At 66.9% G+C, this 15,904-nt stretch overlaps 3 protein-coding genes across 3 annotated transcripts; 1 reads left to right on the top strand and 2 right to left on the bottom strand.

Annotated features, from left to right (window-relative positions):
• Window positions 1-973: 973 nt before the first annotated feature.
• Window positions 974-4,788, bottom strand: CIAO1 (cytosolic iron-sulfur assembly component 1). The gene is made up of 7 exons (XM_065659423.1): window positions 4,614-4,788; window positions 4,178-4,326; window positions 3,393-3,504; window positions 3,222-3,310; window positions 2,097-2,298; window positions 1,366-1,453; window positions 974-1,294 (listed from the first exon to the last, which is right to left on the bottom strand). The coding sequence occupies exons 1-7, from the start codon at window positions 4,750-4,752 to the stop codon at window positions 1,063-1,065; spliced, it is 1,011 nt and encodes a 336-aa protein (XP_065515495.1). The 5' UTR covers window positions 4,753-4,788; the 3' UTR covers window positions 974-1,062.
• On the top strand, window positions 4,592-8,587 carry TMEM127 (transmembrane protein 127). Its single transcript, XM_065659425.1, has 3 exons — window positions 4,592-5,104; window positions 6,172-6,336; window positions 6,909-8,587. Exons 1-3 carry the CDS (start codon window positions 4,786-4,788, stop codon window positions 7,214-7,216), a joined length of 792 nt encoding a protein of 263 aa, XP_065515497.1. The 5' UTR covers window positions 4,592-4,785; the 3' UTR covers window positions 7,217-8,587.
• A 2,033-nt stretch (window positions 8,588-10,620) lies between these two features.
• LOC136003633 (PH and SEC7 domain-containing protein 4-like) lies at window positions 10,621-15,702 on the bottom strand (the record flags this gene model as incomplete). Its single annotated transcript, XM_065659442.1, has 12 exons — window positions 10,621-10,935; window positions 12,180-12,308; window positions 12,393-12,537; window positions 12,614-12,815; window positions 13,089-13,237; window positions 13,309-13,352; window positions 13,422-13,511; window positions 13,594-13,652; window positions 14,838-14,950; window positions 15,115-15,195; window positions 15,268-15,445; window positions 15,684-15,702. Coding segments are annotated over 12 exons (1,455 nt in total), but the record flags the coding sequence as incomplete, so codon positions are not given.
• Between the last annotated feature and the right edge of the window lie 202 nt (window positions 15,703-15,904).

The raw sequence follows: 15,904 nt of genomic DNA, 5'->3' as shown, positions 1-15,904 counted from the left end.
CGGCCCCGAGGCTGCCCCCAACTCTGAGCCTTTGCTGTGAGGCTCAAACAAGATCATTCAGGACTGATGAAGGCAGAGCTTGGATGGGAGCAGTGGTGCCACCACATCCACCCTGTGCCGCTCACCCAGGGGCGCCCGGCAGGGAAAGGAGATGGAAGCTTTGGCCACGAGAACATGGACGGGACACACCGAGAGGTGCCCAGGGCCGGCCCCATGGAGCTCAACAAGGCCAAGGGCAAGGCCCTGCCCCTGGCTGGGGCAATCCCAGGCACAGACAGAGGCTGGGTGGGGGAGTGATTGAGAGCAGCCCGAGGAGAAGGACCTGGGGGTGTTGGGTGAGGAGAAGCTCCCCATGACCCAGCTTCAGTGAGCGCTTGAGGCCAGAACCCCCCCGTGTGCTGGGCTGCACCCCCAGAGCGTGAGCAGCAGCTCAGGGAGGGGATCCTGCCCCTCTGCTGTGCTCTGGGGAGACCCCCCCTGCAGCCCTGTGTGCAGTGCTGGGGTCCCCAGCGTGAGGACATGGAGCTGGTGGAGCAAGGCCAGAGGAGGCCACGAGGATGCTCAGGGGCTGGAGCAGCTCCCGTATGGAGCCAGGCTGAGAACACTGGGGCTGCTCAGCCTGGAGAAGAGAAGCTGCGTGGGGACCTCAGAGCAGCTTCCAGTGTCTGAAGGGGGCTGCAAGGATGCTGGAGAGGGGCTCTGCATCAGGGACTGCAGTGACAGGACAAGGGGTGATGGGTTCAGACTGAAACAGGGGGAGCTCAGGTTGGAGATAAGGCAGAAGCTCTTCCCTGTGAGGGTGCTGAGGCGCTGGCACAGGGTGCCCAGAGAAGCTGTGGCTGCCCCATCCCTGGCAGTGCTCAAGGCCAGGTTGGACACAGGGGCTTGGAGCAAGCTGCTCCAGTGGAAGGGGTCCCCACCCTTGGCAGGGGCTGGAGCCGGATGCACTTTAAGCTCCCTCCATCCCAAACCATTCCAGGATCCATGATTTATTGAGCCTGGAGCAGACCCGGATCCCGTCCCCGGCGCAGCCCAAGCAGGGGCCGTGGCGCGGGGCCGTGCTCAGCAGCCCTCGGGGCGCTGGTACCTCCAGAAGGCGATGTCGCCGTCGTCGCCGCAGGACGCCAGCAGCCCGGGCTCCGCGGGGCTCCAGGCCACGCAGTTCACGTCCTGCGCGTGGGCCCGCGGCACGTGCGCGGCCAGGCTGAAGCTGGGCTCCGGCCCCGCGCCCTCCTCGAACACGCGGATGGCGTCGTCGCCGCAGGCCGTGGCCAGCGCCCCGGTGAGGTGGCACCTGCGGGGCAGGGTCGGTGTCACCGCGGTGCAGGGGCAGGGATGGAGCCGCAGGGATGCGGCGGCGCTCACCAGGCCACGTCGTAGATGGTCCTCGTGTGGTACCCGGAGAGGTTGCAGACGCACTTCCACGTGGGCTCCGCGCCGCTGCACGCAACCCCTGGGAGGTGGGAGCACAACCTCAGCTCCCTGCCCGCTCTATAGCCTATAGCTCTATATAGATATAGATATATCTATATATATAGCTCTATAGCTTCCTGCTCTTTCCTTCCCTGCCTGCTCTGTTCCCTCCCTGCCTGTTTATATCCTTCCCTTTCACTGCCCACTCTTTAGCCTTCCCTGCCCACTTTTTCCTTTCCTGCTTGCTCTTTTCCCCCCACTTCTCCTCCCATCTCTTCCCACTCTTCCCTCCCTGCCCGCTCTTTATCCCTTTCCTGATCTTCCCTTCCCTGCTTGCTCTTTCCCTTCCTCTTCCCTGCCCATCCATCCTCTTCCACTCTTTTCCCCTCCCTACCTTCTCTTTTCCATCCCTGCCTGCTCTTTATCCCTTCCTTCCCACCCTTTTCCCTGTTCTTTTCTCTTCCCTGCCTGCTCTTTCCTCTTCTGCTTGCTCTTGCCCTTCTCTTCCTTTTTCCTCCCCTTCTTTCCTCTTCCTCTTCACCCCCTTCCCTTCCGTTCTCTTCTCCCTTCCCTTCCCTTCCCTTCCCTTCCCTGTCTGCTCCTCCTTCCCCTTCCCTTCCCTTCCCTTTCTCCCTGCTCCTCCCGCTCCGTCCCCAGCAGCTCCCCAGCCCCGCGGTGCTCACCGTGCTGGTTGCCGGGCTGGTACCGCTGCCACACGCGCACGGTGCGGTCGTCGCTGCAGGACGCCAGGCGCTCGCCGCTGCGGTCGAAGGCCATGCTCCACACGGTGGATTGGTGCCCCTCCAGCGTGGCGCAGCAAACCCAGTCATCCTCCTCCTCGCGGTACAGCTTCACCGTGTCGTCGTAGCTGGCCGAGGCCAGGAGCTGAGCGGGGGAACAGAACCACAGGAAACGGCTTCAGGGTCACCCGGTCCAACCCTGACCTCAGCGCTGCCAGGGCCACCCCTGCCCCACGGCACTGAGGGGGTGCGAGCACTCGCAGGGCCGGTGCCTGCAGCCCTGCCCTGGGCAGCCTGTTCCAATGCTGAGCACCCTCTGGGGCAGGAATTGTTCCTCAGCTCCATCTAAACCTGCCCTGGGGCAGCTTGAGGCCGGTTCCTCTCGTCCCATCCCTTGTTCCTTGGGAGCAGAGCCCAGCCCCTCCTGGCTCCATCCTCCTGTCAGGCACTTGTAGGGAGCCATCAGGTCCCCCCTGAGCCTTCCCTTCTCCATCTGAACCCCCCAGGTCCCTCAGCCGTTCCCCATCACCGCTGTGCTCCAGGCCCTGCACCAGCTCCATTCCCTTCTCCGGCCCCGCTCCAGCCCCTCAATGTCTCTCTTGCAGTGAGGGGCCCAGAGCTGAGCACAGGGTTCGAGGTGCGGCCTCCCCAGTGCCCGGTGCAGGGGCACAATCCCTGCCCTGGCCCTGCTGCCGCACCGGGGCTGCTCCAGGCCAGGATGCTGGGGGCTGCCTGGGCACAAGCTGCTCATGCTCGGCTCCATCAGCTCCTTCCCCGTGAGCCGTTCCCAGCCGCAATTCCCCAAGCCTGGAGCGCTGCAGGGGCTGTTGTGGCCCAGGTGCAGGACCCGGCCCTTTGCCTCATTGAACCTTGTGACCCCATTCCCCACCACTCTTTGGGCCCTGCTGTCCGGCCAGATCCCAACCCAGTTTTCTTCCCCTCCATTCCTGCTCTTCCCACTTGCTGGGAGCCAAGGGGAGGTGGTGGAGCCGACCAGGGCCAGGGCGCCTCTCTCCAGGCCCATTCCCAGCGCTGGGATAGGGTCTGCGTTGGGAATGGCGCTCGTACCTCCTGGTTTGGGTGCCACACCACGTGCTTGACGTCCTGCGTGTGCGAGTTGAGGACGCTGACGCACTCGTACTCCTCCTCCTCATCCACTGCAGAGGAGGCTGAGGCAGTGACACAACCCGGGGCTGGGGGGCCCCATTGTCCCCCCCCAACCCTCAGCTCTCCCCTCACCTTCCCAGACCCAGACGCTTTTGTCGCGGCTGCAGGTGGCCAGGAGGGTGCCCGAGGGAGCCCAGGCCACCGACTTCACCTCGTTCTCGTGCCCCTCCAGCGTCGTGATGCACTGCGGGGCACAGGACAGCGGAGAGGAGGGGCATTGGGGGACATGGGGAGGGACTGGGGGGCTTGGGGAGCATGGGGGATGTTGGGGTGCTCAGTGGGGGCGTTGGAGGACATGGGCTGGAGGACACAAAAGGATGCTGGGGTCACAGGGCAGGGGTGGGGGGCACAGGGAGGGTGTTGGGGGGCACCCAGGGCACGGGTGGGGGGCACAGGGAGGGTGTTGGGGGCACCCAGGGCAGGGTTGGGGGGCACCCAGGGCACAGGTGGGGGGCACAGGGAGGGTGTTGGGGGGCACCCAGGGCAGGGTTGGGGGACACCCAGGGCACAGGTGAGGAGCACAGGGAGGGTGTTGGGGAGCACCCAGGGCACGGGTGGGGGGCACAGGGAGGGTGTTGGGGGACACCCAGGGCATGGGTGGGGGGCACAGGGAGGGTGTTGGGGGGCACCCAGGGCACGGGTGGGGGGCACAGGGAGGGTGTTGGGGGGCACCCAGGGCAGGGTTGGGGGGCACAGGGAGGGTGTTGGGGGGTACGGAGGGGTGCTGTGGGGCACGGGAGGGTGTCTGGGCTCACAAGGGGGTTGTTGTGGGGCACGGGGTGGAGATTGGGGGCCTCAGGGGGGAAGCTGGGGGGCACAGGAAGGTTCTGGGGTGCCGGGGGTCGCTGGTGCCCCACCTCGAAGCCATCCTCTTGCTTCTTCCAGATGCAGGTGGTGGCGTCGAAGCTGGCGGAGGCCAGGTACCTGCCGCAGGGGGACCAGGCCACCCTGCGCACCGTGCGCTGGTGCCCCTCGCCCAGCACCGCCCGGCACGACCAGAGCGGGCCTAGCGCGCCTGACGTCACGGCCACGCCCCCTTGGGGTGGCCACGCCCCCTCCCTTCATCCCCCCCCGCCTCATCGCGCCGCATGGCCACGCCCCCACCAAAGCTCCTCCCACGTTCCCCTCTGGCCCCACCTCCTCAGCCCCGCCCTCTTTCTCCCAGCCCCGCCCCCTCGGCGCAGCCCCGCCCTCATCGCGGCTCTGCCCCTCCCCGCCTCTGGCCACGCCCCTCCCGCTAAGCCCCTCCCCGTGTGCCCGGTTGGCCCCGCCCCGCGCCGGTGCCGCCCGCACCTTCCCTGCCCCAGATGCGGACGAGCCGGTCCCCGCCGCAGGACGCGAGGAGGCCCCCGCCGGGGCTCCAGGCCAGGAACCAGCACCGGGACTCGGGGTGCGCGGGCACCCGGCACAGCAGCTCCAGCGCCTCCTTCATCGCGGCGCTGCGGATGTGGCGTCAGCGCGCCGGATGCGGAACGGCGGCGGAGGAGGCGGAAGCGGCGCTGAGGCGGAGCCGCGGCCGGGAGAACCGGGTTCGGGCCCCATGTACACCCCGGGCGGGCCGGGGCTGCCCGGCGGGCGGCGGCGCCGAGGGGCGGCGGGCGGGGCGCTGCCGAAGCAGCCGGAGCGCAGCCTGGCCTCGGCGCTGCCGGGCGCGCTCTCCATCACCGCGCTCTGCACCGCGCTGGCCGAGCCCGCCTGGTTGCGCATCCACGGCGGGACCTGCGCCCGGCAGGAGCTCGGCGTCGCCGATGTCCTGGGCTACGTCGAGCCCGAGCTGCTGCGAGGTGAGGCCGGGCCGGGAGCGCGGGGCCTGCGCCGGGTGCGGGGTCCCCCCCCCCCCCCCCCCAACCCCGGAGCCTCCCTGAGGCTTCAGCCCCCGGCCCGGCCGCTCCGGTGCTGGCTGAGCCCGGCGGGAGCGGGGGAAGCACAAACCCATTGATCCCAGTGCGAGCCCTGGGGTGACCGTGGGGAGGCTTGGGATGGACGGGACCCTGAGCGCATCCGGCTCCAGCCCCTGCACGGGCACGGACCCCTTCCACTGGAGCAGCTTGCTCCAAGCCCCTGTGTCCAACCTGGCCTTGAGCACTGCCAGGGATGGGGCAGCCACAGCTTCTCTGGGCACCCTGTGCCAGCGCCTCAGCACCCTCACAGGGAACAGCTTCTGCCTTATCTCCACCCTGAACTTCCCCTGTTTCAGTCTGAACCCATCACCCCTTGTCCTATCCCTACAGTCCCTGATGCAGAGCCCCTCTCCAGCATCCTTGCAGCCCCCTTCAGACCCTGGAAGCTGCTCTGAGGTCTCCACGCAGCTTCTCTTCTCCAGGCTGAGCAGCCCCAGTGTTCTCAGCCTGGCTCCATACGGGAGCTGCTCCAGCCCCTGAGCATCCTCGTGGCCTCCTCTGGCCTTGCTCCAGCAGCTCCATGTCCTCACGCTGGGGACCCCAGCACTGCACACGGGGCTGCAGGGGGGGTCTCCCCAGGGCGCAGCAGAGGGGCAGGATCCCCTCCCTGAGCTGCTGCTCACGCTCTGGGGGTGCAGCCCAGCACATGGGGGGGTTCTGGGCTCAAGCCCTCGCTGCAGCCGGGTCGTGGGGAGCTTCTCCTCACCCAACACCCCCAAATCCTTCTCCTCGGGCTGCTCCATCCAGGCTCCCCCAGCCTGTGTCTGTGCTGGGGATTGCCCTCACCCAGGGGCATGATCCCTCCTCTCCAGCCCATCCAGGTGCCTTTGGATCCTGTCCCTTCCCTCCCGCCTGTCACTGCCCCACGCAGTGCTCTGTCCGCTGCGGGATTTGGGTGGAAAAGCCGCGTTCCGTGGTGCTCAGCCCCTGCCTCTCTCCCTCCCCTCCAGATTACTGCATGAACCCGCAGACCGTGCTTCTGCTCCGGGTCATCGCCGCCTTCTGCTTCCTGGGCATCATCTGCAGCCTCTCCGCTTTCCTCCTCGATGTCTTCGGACCCAAGCACCCGGCGCTGAAGATCACCCGGCGCTACGCTTTCGCTCACATCCTCACAGGTAAACCCCTGCAGGAACAGCCCGCGTTGGGCTCGGTTTCCATCCCGCACCTTCGAAGGATGGGAGAAAAGCCCCCAGAGGGTGTTTTCCATCCCTTGGATCCTTGCTGTGGTTCCCATCCTACAGGGCTGCCCCTGCCCTGGGTTTCACCTTCTATGGTGATAACGGAGTTAAATCTTGGTGGGGATGGTTAGGGGTGAACATTTAGTGTCCCCTGATGGGTTTTATTCCTTAAGGAGATGTCCTAGAACCTCTCTGGGGAGAAAGGCCGTATGTTTCTGACTCCTGAGGTCAAAGGAGCTTTAATATCCCTTATCCCTGCTGGAATTCCCAGCTGAGCCCTGAGCAGCTCAGGGAAAGGCCGAGCGTCGCCCTGCCCTCCCCACGGGGCAGTGATTCATCCCTGCTGCTCCTATGAGCCCCCAGAAGCCCCCTTTCCAACCCTAACCCACCTCCCCCTGTCCTCGCCCTGGTTTTCCCCCCTATCCCGATGGATTTGGAGCATCCCCTGCGCCGCCCCCCCCCAGCTCTGCCCGCGGCGCTCACTCGGGCTCTCTGCTCTCCGCCCGCAGTCCTGCAGTGCGCCACCGTCATCGGCTTCTGCTACTGGGCCTCGGAGCTCATCCTGGCGCAGCAGCAGCAGCACAAGAAGTACCACGGCTCCCAGGTCTACGTCACCTTCGCCGTCAGCTTCTACCTGGTGGCGGGCGCCGGCGGCGCCTCCATCCTGGCCACGGCCGCCAACCTCCTGCGCCATTACCCCACCGAGGAGGAGGAGCAGGCCCTGGAGCTGCTCTCCGAGATGGAGGAGAACGAACCCTACCCAGCCGAGTACGAGGTCATCAACCAGTTCCAGCCGCCGCCGGCCTACACCCCCTGATCCCGGCGCCGCTTCCTCTCCGTCCCCCCTCCGCACCCCCCCTCCGTCACTCTTCCCCCCCGGAGGAGGGACCTTGTCGGCTCGGCCCATCCGTGTTCTCCTCCCATCTCTTCCATGAACTCCGCAAGGTGATTTGGAGCCCTCTTGGCGGAGGGAACGTCGGGGTGCTCCCCGGCGCGGCTCCTTCCCTGGGTTTTATCCCGTTGGAGCTGTCCCGCGGGGGCAAGGAGGGCATCCCGCGCCCCGCTGAGCTCCGTCCCGCCTCCCCCGAGCCATCCCATCGCCGGGGTCTGTCTTTACAGCGGTTCCTAGGGATTTCTAGCCCGGCACAGCGGGATGGAGCCCGCCCTGCACTCCCCACCACCGCCGCTCCCTGGTTTGCACTTTAGTTCAGGCTCCAGGTGGGATGGGGACGGATTCGGGACCGACGCACGGGACCTGTCACCCCCAGAAGCTCTTTGCCCCCCAGCAGCAGGTCTGGGGGCAGCTTTTGTCCCCCCATTGAGCCGATCGGGGGGGGTTTAACCCAGATTTGGGCACAGCGCCGGCTCCCGGCTGGAAAAGCAGCCTCTGCCCATGGTTTTATGCAAGATCCCGACCTCAACGCCAGCCAAAGTCCTGCTTTTTGCCCCCGCTTCCATTGCTCTCGGTGTTTCCGTGCCCTGCTCTTCGCTGATGATCCCGGCTCCCACCACGAACACTGCGAAACGCCGGGCCTGGAGCCAGCGCCTCCCTGGAAGCACCGGAGAGCCGAGGGAAAACCGAGCCGGCAGCGCCAGGCCTGGAGGAGGTCGCTGCGGGGATGGAGCAGGAGCCCGGGGCTGTTTAAAGCAATTCAAGCAGCAAAAGGCCCCCCAGGGCCACATCAACCCAAGCACCGCAGCGCTGCCATCCTGGAGCCTGGATCCACGGGGGGGCTGAGGGCAGGCGTTTTGGGACTGCAGTGTCGCTCCGTGTAGGTTCCATCCCTCTCATGCTTTTATTCCCTCTTTTCTTGCCGTTTCGCCCGGCTCCTCCCTTTCCCCCGCTCCCTGCACCCGCAGCAGCTATGCAAGAGCTTCGGCCGCGCTCCGGGGCTCCGGCTGTGGCATGAAACCGGAAAACTCGGCTCGGGGAAGCGCTGCCCGCGCCTGGAGAAGCTCCGAGGAGGGAAATCGGCCCCTGCAGAGCCTCAGCGGGAGCCTTCCGGGCTCTGCCTGGAAAAGTCTGGGATTCGCAGCGGGGACTGAGCCGCAGGAGGGGCCTCGAGCGTCCCCATCCGGGCACAAGCACTCGGGGTTCCTGCGCAACCGCTTCCTACCAGGAGCCAGGTGGCAACCGGGGATGGGCTCCCCCAGCCCCGCTTGGGGGGAATAAAGGGGGTGCAAGAGCTGTGTGGAGCCCGGCTTGGTGCTGGGGAAAGGCGGGGGGGGGTGTGTGTGTGTGTAATCCTCTACTGCCCCATGTACAGCCCTGCCCGTACACGCTGCCCTCCAGAACCCCATTCACAGCATCCCAGTCTGGTTCGGGTTGAAGGGACCTTAAAGCTCCTCCAGCTCCAAGCCCTGCCACGGGCAGGGACCCCTTCCACTGGAGCAGCTTGCTCCAAGCCCCTGTGTCCAACCTGGCCTTGAGCACTGCCAGGGATGGGGCAGCCGCAGCTCCTCTGGGCCCCTGAGGTTTAGCATCAGGGTCTGGGCGCTTCCCTTTGCTCGTGGGTCCCTGGAGAGCGCTGGCCGGGGAGGCTTCGCACAGAGGGAGGTGTGGCTGGGTCAGAGGTGGGGATGCCCGTGCCGGAGGGGCTGTTCTGGAAGGCAGCCGGGGCAGGACGTGCCCAGCCCCTGGTTTCCATCCTGCCTCTTCAGCGAGGGGAGCAGGGGCTGGATGCTTGCGCTCCGCAGCGCGTGCTACAGCACACTTGAGAGCACCCAGCACTCGGGTGCTGCACCAGTGGGGCTTTGGGTGCCTGGTGTGCTTTAAGCACCATTCCGGAGGAGTCCAGCGGTAAGGGCTCCCCAGCAGCACTTCCTGTACTGGGGCTTTGGGACAGGGAGCAGGGCTGGATGTCTGCACCCTGCGAGCTCTGCTCCGCGACACCATGGAGGAGTAGCACAGGGATAGGTCAGGGTGGCAAAGCATGGACGCATTGCCGTGGCGCTGGCACTGTTGTGGAGGGTGCCGTGTGTAGGTGGTGCCCAGCAGCAGCTTTCTGCCCTGGCTCCACCACCATAAAGAGCTTCTGCCTTATCTCCAGCCTGAGCTCCCCCCGTTTCAGTCTGAACCCATCACCCCTTGTCCCATCCCTACAGTCCCTGATGCAGAGCCCCTCTCCAGCATCCTTGTAGCCCCCTTCAGACCCTGGAAGCTGCTCTGAGGTCCCCACACAGCTTCTCTTCTCCAGGCTGAGCAGCCCCAATGTTCTCAGCCTGGCTCCATACGGGAGCTGCTCCAGCCCCTGAGCATCCTCGTGGCCTCCTCTGGACTTGCTCCACCAGCTCCATGTCCTCACGCTGGGGACCCCAGCACTGCACACAGGGCTGCAGGGGGGGTCTCCCCAGAGCGCAGCAGAGGGGCAGGATCCCCTCCCTCAACCCACACTGCTCCCCATAGCCCCCCTGCCCACAACCCGTGGCCCCCCAGAACTCCCCATTGCCCCTCATAGCCTTCCACTGACCCCCATAATCCCCCATTGCCCACTATAACCCCCATCTGTACCCCTTGCGTAAGCATCCATGGGATGGGTTTTCACTCTTGTGGTGTTCCTGGGGCTGATCCCAACAGATCCTGGCCCAAAGGGGGCTCATGTCACAGCCAGAGCTGCCCCCCCCTCCTGGGATCCCGTTTCACTTCCCACCTTCAGGAACCCCACTGGGGGGTGTCCTTGTGGCAGTGTTAATGGGGTGTCCCCTCCTCTAACCCCCCTTTTAGCCCCCCCTTAGGAACTGACCCCAAATATCCCACCTAAAGCCGTTGGAGCATGGAAAGGGGTTGGGGGGTGCCATTGAGGGGGGGGGGGCTGTTTGGGGGGGTCATGGCCCTGCAATGTCCCATAGCCAATGCTGGGGGTGGCACTGGGGGGATCCCTGCAGGCCGGGGGGGGGGTATCGACTGGTTCCCCCCCAGACAAGGCATCACTCTAGGGGTGACCCAGGCAATGCCCATGGTATCACCCCCAGGCCCCAACCACCCCCCCATGTCTGTGTGTCCCCTCCGGGTCATTTGGGGGCACGGGGGGGCCGTGCTGGTCACAAACCTTTATTGCAGCAGCGGGGGGGGGGCTGTGACCCCCGGCCCGTTTTGGGGGGGTCTCCCTGAGTTTCCCACATTGCTCCCAACCCCCCCCCCCCCCCCAAGTGCTGGTGGTGCCCGAGGGCCGCTCGTACCGGTCCCCCCCGTTCCCGTCCCGGTCCCCCCCAGTCCCGGTCTCCCCGTTCCCGTCCCGGTCCCCCCCAGTCCCGGTCCCCCCCGTTCCTGTCCCGCTCCCCCGAGCCCCCTCAGGGCCGCAGCCGCTGGGGCACGAGGCTCCGCAGCGTTCTCCGCTCGGACTCGTTCCTGCGGACGCGGGCGGGGGGGGCCGCGGCGGGGCCGGGGCCCAGGGAGGGGCTGGAGCGCGCCCTGCTCAGCGCGGGGGGGGCCCGGGGGGCCGCTCCCGGCTCCGCCTCCGCCTCCCAGCGCGGCTCGGCCCGGCCGCCGCGGAGCCACGAGTCCAGCGCCCGCACGTAGGTCTCGTAGCGCCGGCGCTGCGGGGGGGGCACCGCGGCGGGGTCAGCGCGGGGACAGCGGGGTCACCGTGGGGGTAACGGTGCCACCGTGGCCGCAACAGGGACACCATGGGGGTAATGGTGTCACCATGGCAACAACAGCATCACCATGGGGGTAATGGTGTCACCATGGCAACAACAGCATCACCATGGGGGTAATGGTGTCACCATGGCAACAACAGCATCACCATGGGGGTAATGGGGTCACCATGGCAACAACAGCATCACCATGGGGGTAATGGTGTCACCATGGCAACAACAGCATCACCATGGGGGTAACGGTGCCACTGTGGCCAGAACAGGGACACCATGGGGGTAATGGTGTCACCATGGCCACAACAGCATCACCATGGGGGTAATGGTGTCACCATGGCCACAACAGCATCACCATGGGGGTAATGGTGACACCATGGCAACAACAGCATCACCATGGGGATACTGGGGTCACCATGGCCAGAGCAGGGACACCATGGGGGTAATGGTGACACCATGGCTACAACACAGTCCCCATGGAGGTAATGGAGCCACCACAGCCACAACAGCATCACCATGGGGATACTGGGGTCACCACGGCCCCAACAGGGTCTCCATGGAGGTAATGGTGTCACCATGGCCAGAATAGGGACACCATGGGGATACTGGGGTCACCATGGCCAGAACAGGGTCCCCATGGCGCTAATGGTGTCACCATGGCAACAACAGCATCACCATGGGGACAGTGGAGCCACCATGGCCACAACAGGGTCCCCATGGGGGTGATGGTGCCACCATGGCCAGAACAGGGACACCATGGCGCTAATGGTGTCACCATGGCCACAACAGCATCACCATGGGGATACTGGGGTCACCATGGCCAGAACAGGGACACCATAGGGATAATGGAGTCGCCATGGCCACAACAGGGACACCATGGGGATACTGGCGTCACCATGGCAACAACAGCATCACCATGGGGGCAATGGAGCCACCATGGCCAGAACAGGGTCCCCATGGGGGTAATGGAGCCACCATGGCCACAACAGCATCACCACAGCCACAACAGCACCACCATGGGGACAGTGGTGCCACCATGGCCCCAGTGCCGCCACGCCCGTGGCAGCATCACCATGGCCATACCGGTGTCCCCACGGGCCCAGCAGCCCCCGTGCCCCACAGCAGCCTCTCTGCCCCGGGCAGGGACCGGGCTGGCTCTGACCCCCCGGGGCAGCCCCGCGCCCCCTCACCTCGTGCAGCAGCAGCTCCGTGTCCCGCCGGTGCTGCCGCGGGTCGGGGCCGGGGCCGTGGCGCTGCCGCTGCCGCAGCTCCTGCTCCGCCCGCTCCATCCAGGCCGCGTGGCTCCGGCGCTGCTCCTCCTGCGGCGGCACCGGGTGAGGGGGGGGCTCCCCGGGACGGCTCCGTCCCCGTCCCCCGTCCCCCCCCCCTTTGCCGGTGCTCACCGGGGGGCTGCGGCTGAGCGCCGCGGGCAGCAGGGGCCGCGCGGGGCCGCGCCGGGACCCGACGGCGGCGGGGAACGGGGGCGCGGAGAGGAGCGCGGCCGCCAGGTTGAGCCGCGCGATCCAGGCCAGCATCTCCCGGGGCGTCCTGCGGGGGGGGGGGGGGGGGGTCACCGGGGCCGCCCCCCCGGGACAGCCCCGCGCCCCCCCCCCCCCGCACTCACGGCGCTTGGAAGAGGAAGCGGCGCCCGTCGGCCGTGCGCAGCCGGAACACGTCGGGGCGCTTGGTGTAAGCGGCGGCGCGCTCGGCCAGAGCGTGGTGCACCCCCAGCGGCGCCTCGGGGGGGGCCCCCGCCCTGCGCAGGTGCAGGAGGGTCCCCTCCAGCACCGCCTCGAAGCGCTTCCAGCCGCGTCTGCCCCACGGCGCTGGGGGGCACGGGGGGGGCTGGAGCCGGCGACGAGGACGCCCCGGTTCGTGCCCCCCGCGGACCCGCAACGGAGCCGCTCGCGTCCGCGCCGCTGTGGCCCCCCCGAGATGGGCACCCCCAAACCGGCCCCTGCAGACCCCGGCGCAGCCCGAGGGCACCCCCCCGAGTGCACCCCAGGAGAGGCTGAGGCCCCAGGGCTGGACCCCAAATCTGGACCCCCAAACCCCCCAATCTGCCCCATGGACCCCCCCATTCCCCCCCCCCCGCTCACTCTTTCTGCCGTCGGCCTCGGCCAGCACCTTCCTGGCCAAGCAGCCCCGGTGGGTGACGGCCGCGGCCCCCCCCGGCAGCTCCGGCCGGGATTCGCTGCTCCTGGGGCCGGGGGGGGCCCGCTCCTCCTCCTCCCCATCCTCATCGTCCCTGCGGGGGGGGCTCAGCATCACGGGGGCCCCCCCGCGGCCCCCCCGCTCCCCCCGCAGCCCCGCACTCACACTGCCCACGGCAGCTCCTGCCTGCGGATGGAGCCGTAGAGAGCCTGGGGGGGAGCCGGGGCTCAGGGGGGGCTCCGGGGCCCAGCGGGGCCCCCCCCGCGGCCCCCCCGCACCTTGAGCTGCTGCCGGGGGAAGTCCTGCCCGTCCATCATCCCGCGCAGGTTGGCCACGAACTGGGCGCTGCTCATGGCGCGGCCGAGGCGCTGCAGGGGAGCCGGGCGTGGGGGGGCTGCCCCCCCGCACCCCGCCGGGGGGGGCACCCGGGGGGGCCCCCCCGCTCCTCACCTGCCCGTGGAGGTCGGTGTTGAGCAGCATCAGGGCGCAGGTCAGGGAGTGAACCGCGTCTGGGGGCAGCGCGGGGCAGCCCCCAGTGAGGACGCCCGGCCCCATCAGCGCCAGTGGGGCCAAGGGGTGCCCCATAGGGCTGGGGGGGGGGGGGGCAGGGGAGTCTGTGTGGCTCAGGGGCTGTCTATGGGTGCTATGGGTGTCTATGGGTGCTATGGGTGTCTACGGAAGTCTATGGGTCTCTGCGGGTCTCTATGGGTGCTATGGGTGTCTATGGGTGCTATGGGTGTCTATGGAAGTCTATGGGTCTCTGGGGGTCTCTATGGGTGCTATGGGTGTCTATGGGTTTCTGTGGTTGTCTGTGGGTGTCTCTGAGTGTCTATGGCTGCTGTTCATGTCTATGAGTGTCTATGGCTGCTATGGGTCTCTATGGGTGTCTATGGGTTCTATGGGTGTCTATGGGTGCTATGGGTGTCTACGGAAGTCTATGGGTCTCTGGGGGTCTCTATGGGTGCTATGGGTGTCTACGGAAGTCTATGAGTCTCTGGGGGTCTCTATGGGTGCTATGGGTGTCTATGGGTGCTATGGGTGTCTATGGGTGCTATGGGTGTCTACGGAAGTCTATGGGTCTCTGGGGGTCTCTATGGGTGCTATGGGTGTCTATGGGTGTCTATGGAAGTCTATGGGTCTCTGTGGGTCTCTATGGGTGCTATGGGTGTCTATGGGTTTCTATGGTTGTCTGTGGGTGTCTATGAGTGTCTATGGCTGCTATGGGCTCTATGGGTGTCTATGGGTGCTATGGGTGTCTATGGGTGCTATGGGTGTCTACGGAAGTCTATGGGTCTCTGCGGGTCTCTATGGGTGCTATGGGTGTCTATGGGTGCTATGGGTGTCTATGGAAGTCTATGGGTCTCTGGGGGTCTCTATGGGTGCTATGGGTGTCTATGGGTTTCTGTGGTTGTCTGTGGGTGTCTCTGAGTGCCTATGGCTGCTGTTCATGTCTATGAGTGTCTATGGCTGCTATGGGTCTCTATGGGTGTCTATGGGTGCTATGGGTCTCTGTGGGTGTCTGTAGGTGCTGTGGGTGTCTGTGAGTGTCTATGGGTGCTAAGGGTGGCTATGGGTGTCTATAAGTGCTATGGGTCTCTGTGGTTCTCTATAGGTGCTATGAGTGTCTATGGGTGCTGTGGGTGCTATGGATCCCTGTGGGTCCCTATGGGTGTCTCTGGGTGCCCGGGGCTCACCGGCCGAGGGGAAGGCTCCGGGGTTGCAGCTGTGGAAGCGCCGCGAGAAGTGCCCGAGGACGCGCTCCCGCTCCTGCGTCTCCCCCGACAGCGCCAGCGCCCGCAGGAAGCTCCTGGGGGGGGGATGGCAGCGGGACCCGGCCCCCCGGGACCCCAAAACCCCCCCAGTTCACCCCAAAACCCCCAATTCCCCCCAACCCCCCCTGCACCCCCCACCCCCCCCCTCAGCGCCGCCCCCCCCCGCTCTGCCCCTCGCCCCCCGTTGCCCCATCGCTACCTGAGCGCCTGGTCCAGCGCCTGCCCCCCGAACTGGAACCGCTCCAGGAACTCCTGCGCCACCATCGCGCTGAACCCGTCCCTGGGGGGGCGGAGCTGGAGCCGGGTCCCGGCCGCGGCTCCCCCCCCCCGGCCCCCCCCGCCCCCCCCGTACCCGCGGCGCAGGAACGCGGCCACCTCCGACCTGCGGACGCCGTCGAGGCGGAAGAGGCGCGAGGCCAGGAGGCGCGCGTGCGCGCGGGACCCCACCGCGGGGCTCCTGCGGCGGGAGCGCGCGTTGGGGGGGGGGCGGGAAGGGACGGAATGGGGCGGAATGGGGGTCAGTGGGGTCAGTGGGGGTCAATGGGGTCAGTGGGGGTCAATGGGGTCAGGGGGGGTCAGTGGGGGTCAGGGGGGTCAGGGGGGTCAGTGGGGGTCAATGGGGGTCAGGGGGGTCAGTGGGGTCAGTGGGGGTCAGTGGGGGTCAATGGGGTCAGGGGGGGTCAGTGGGGGTCAGGGGGGTCAGGGGGGTCAGTGGGGGTCAATGGGGGTCAGGGGGGTCAGTGGGGTCAGTGGGGGTCAGTGGGGTCAATGGGGTCAGTGGGGTCAGGGGGGGTCAGTGGGGGTCAGTGGAGTCAATGGGGGTCAGGGGGGTCAGTGGGGTCAGTGGGGGTCAGTGGGGGTCAATGGGGTGGAATGAGGGGTCAGTGGGGGTCAGTGGGGGTCAATGGGGTGGAATTGGGGGTCAGTGGGGGTCAAAGGGGGTCAATGGGGGGGATGGGGTTCAATGGGGTGGAATTGGGGGTCAATGG

This window comes from Lathamus discolor, chromosome 22 (assembly GCF_037157495.1).
Source record: "Lathamus discolor isolate bLatDis1 chromosome 22, bLatDis1.hap1, whole genome shotgun sequence".
Lineage (NCBI taxonomy): Eukaryota > Metazoa > Chordata > Aves > Psittaciformes > Psittacidae > Lathamus > Lathamus discolor.
The sequence above is the reverse complement of the archived record's forward strand: the minus strand, read 5'-3'. Positions and strand labels throughout refer to the sequence as shown.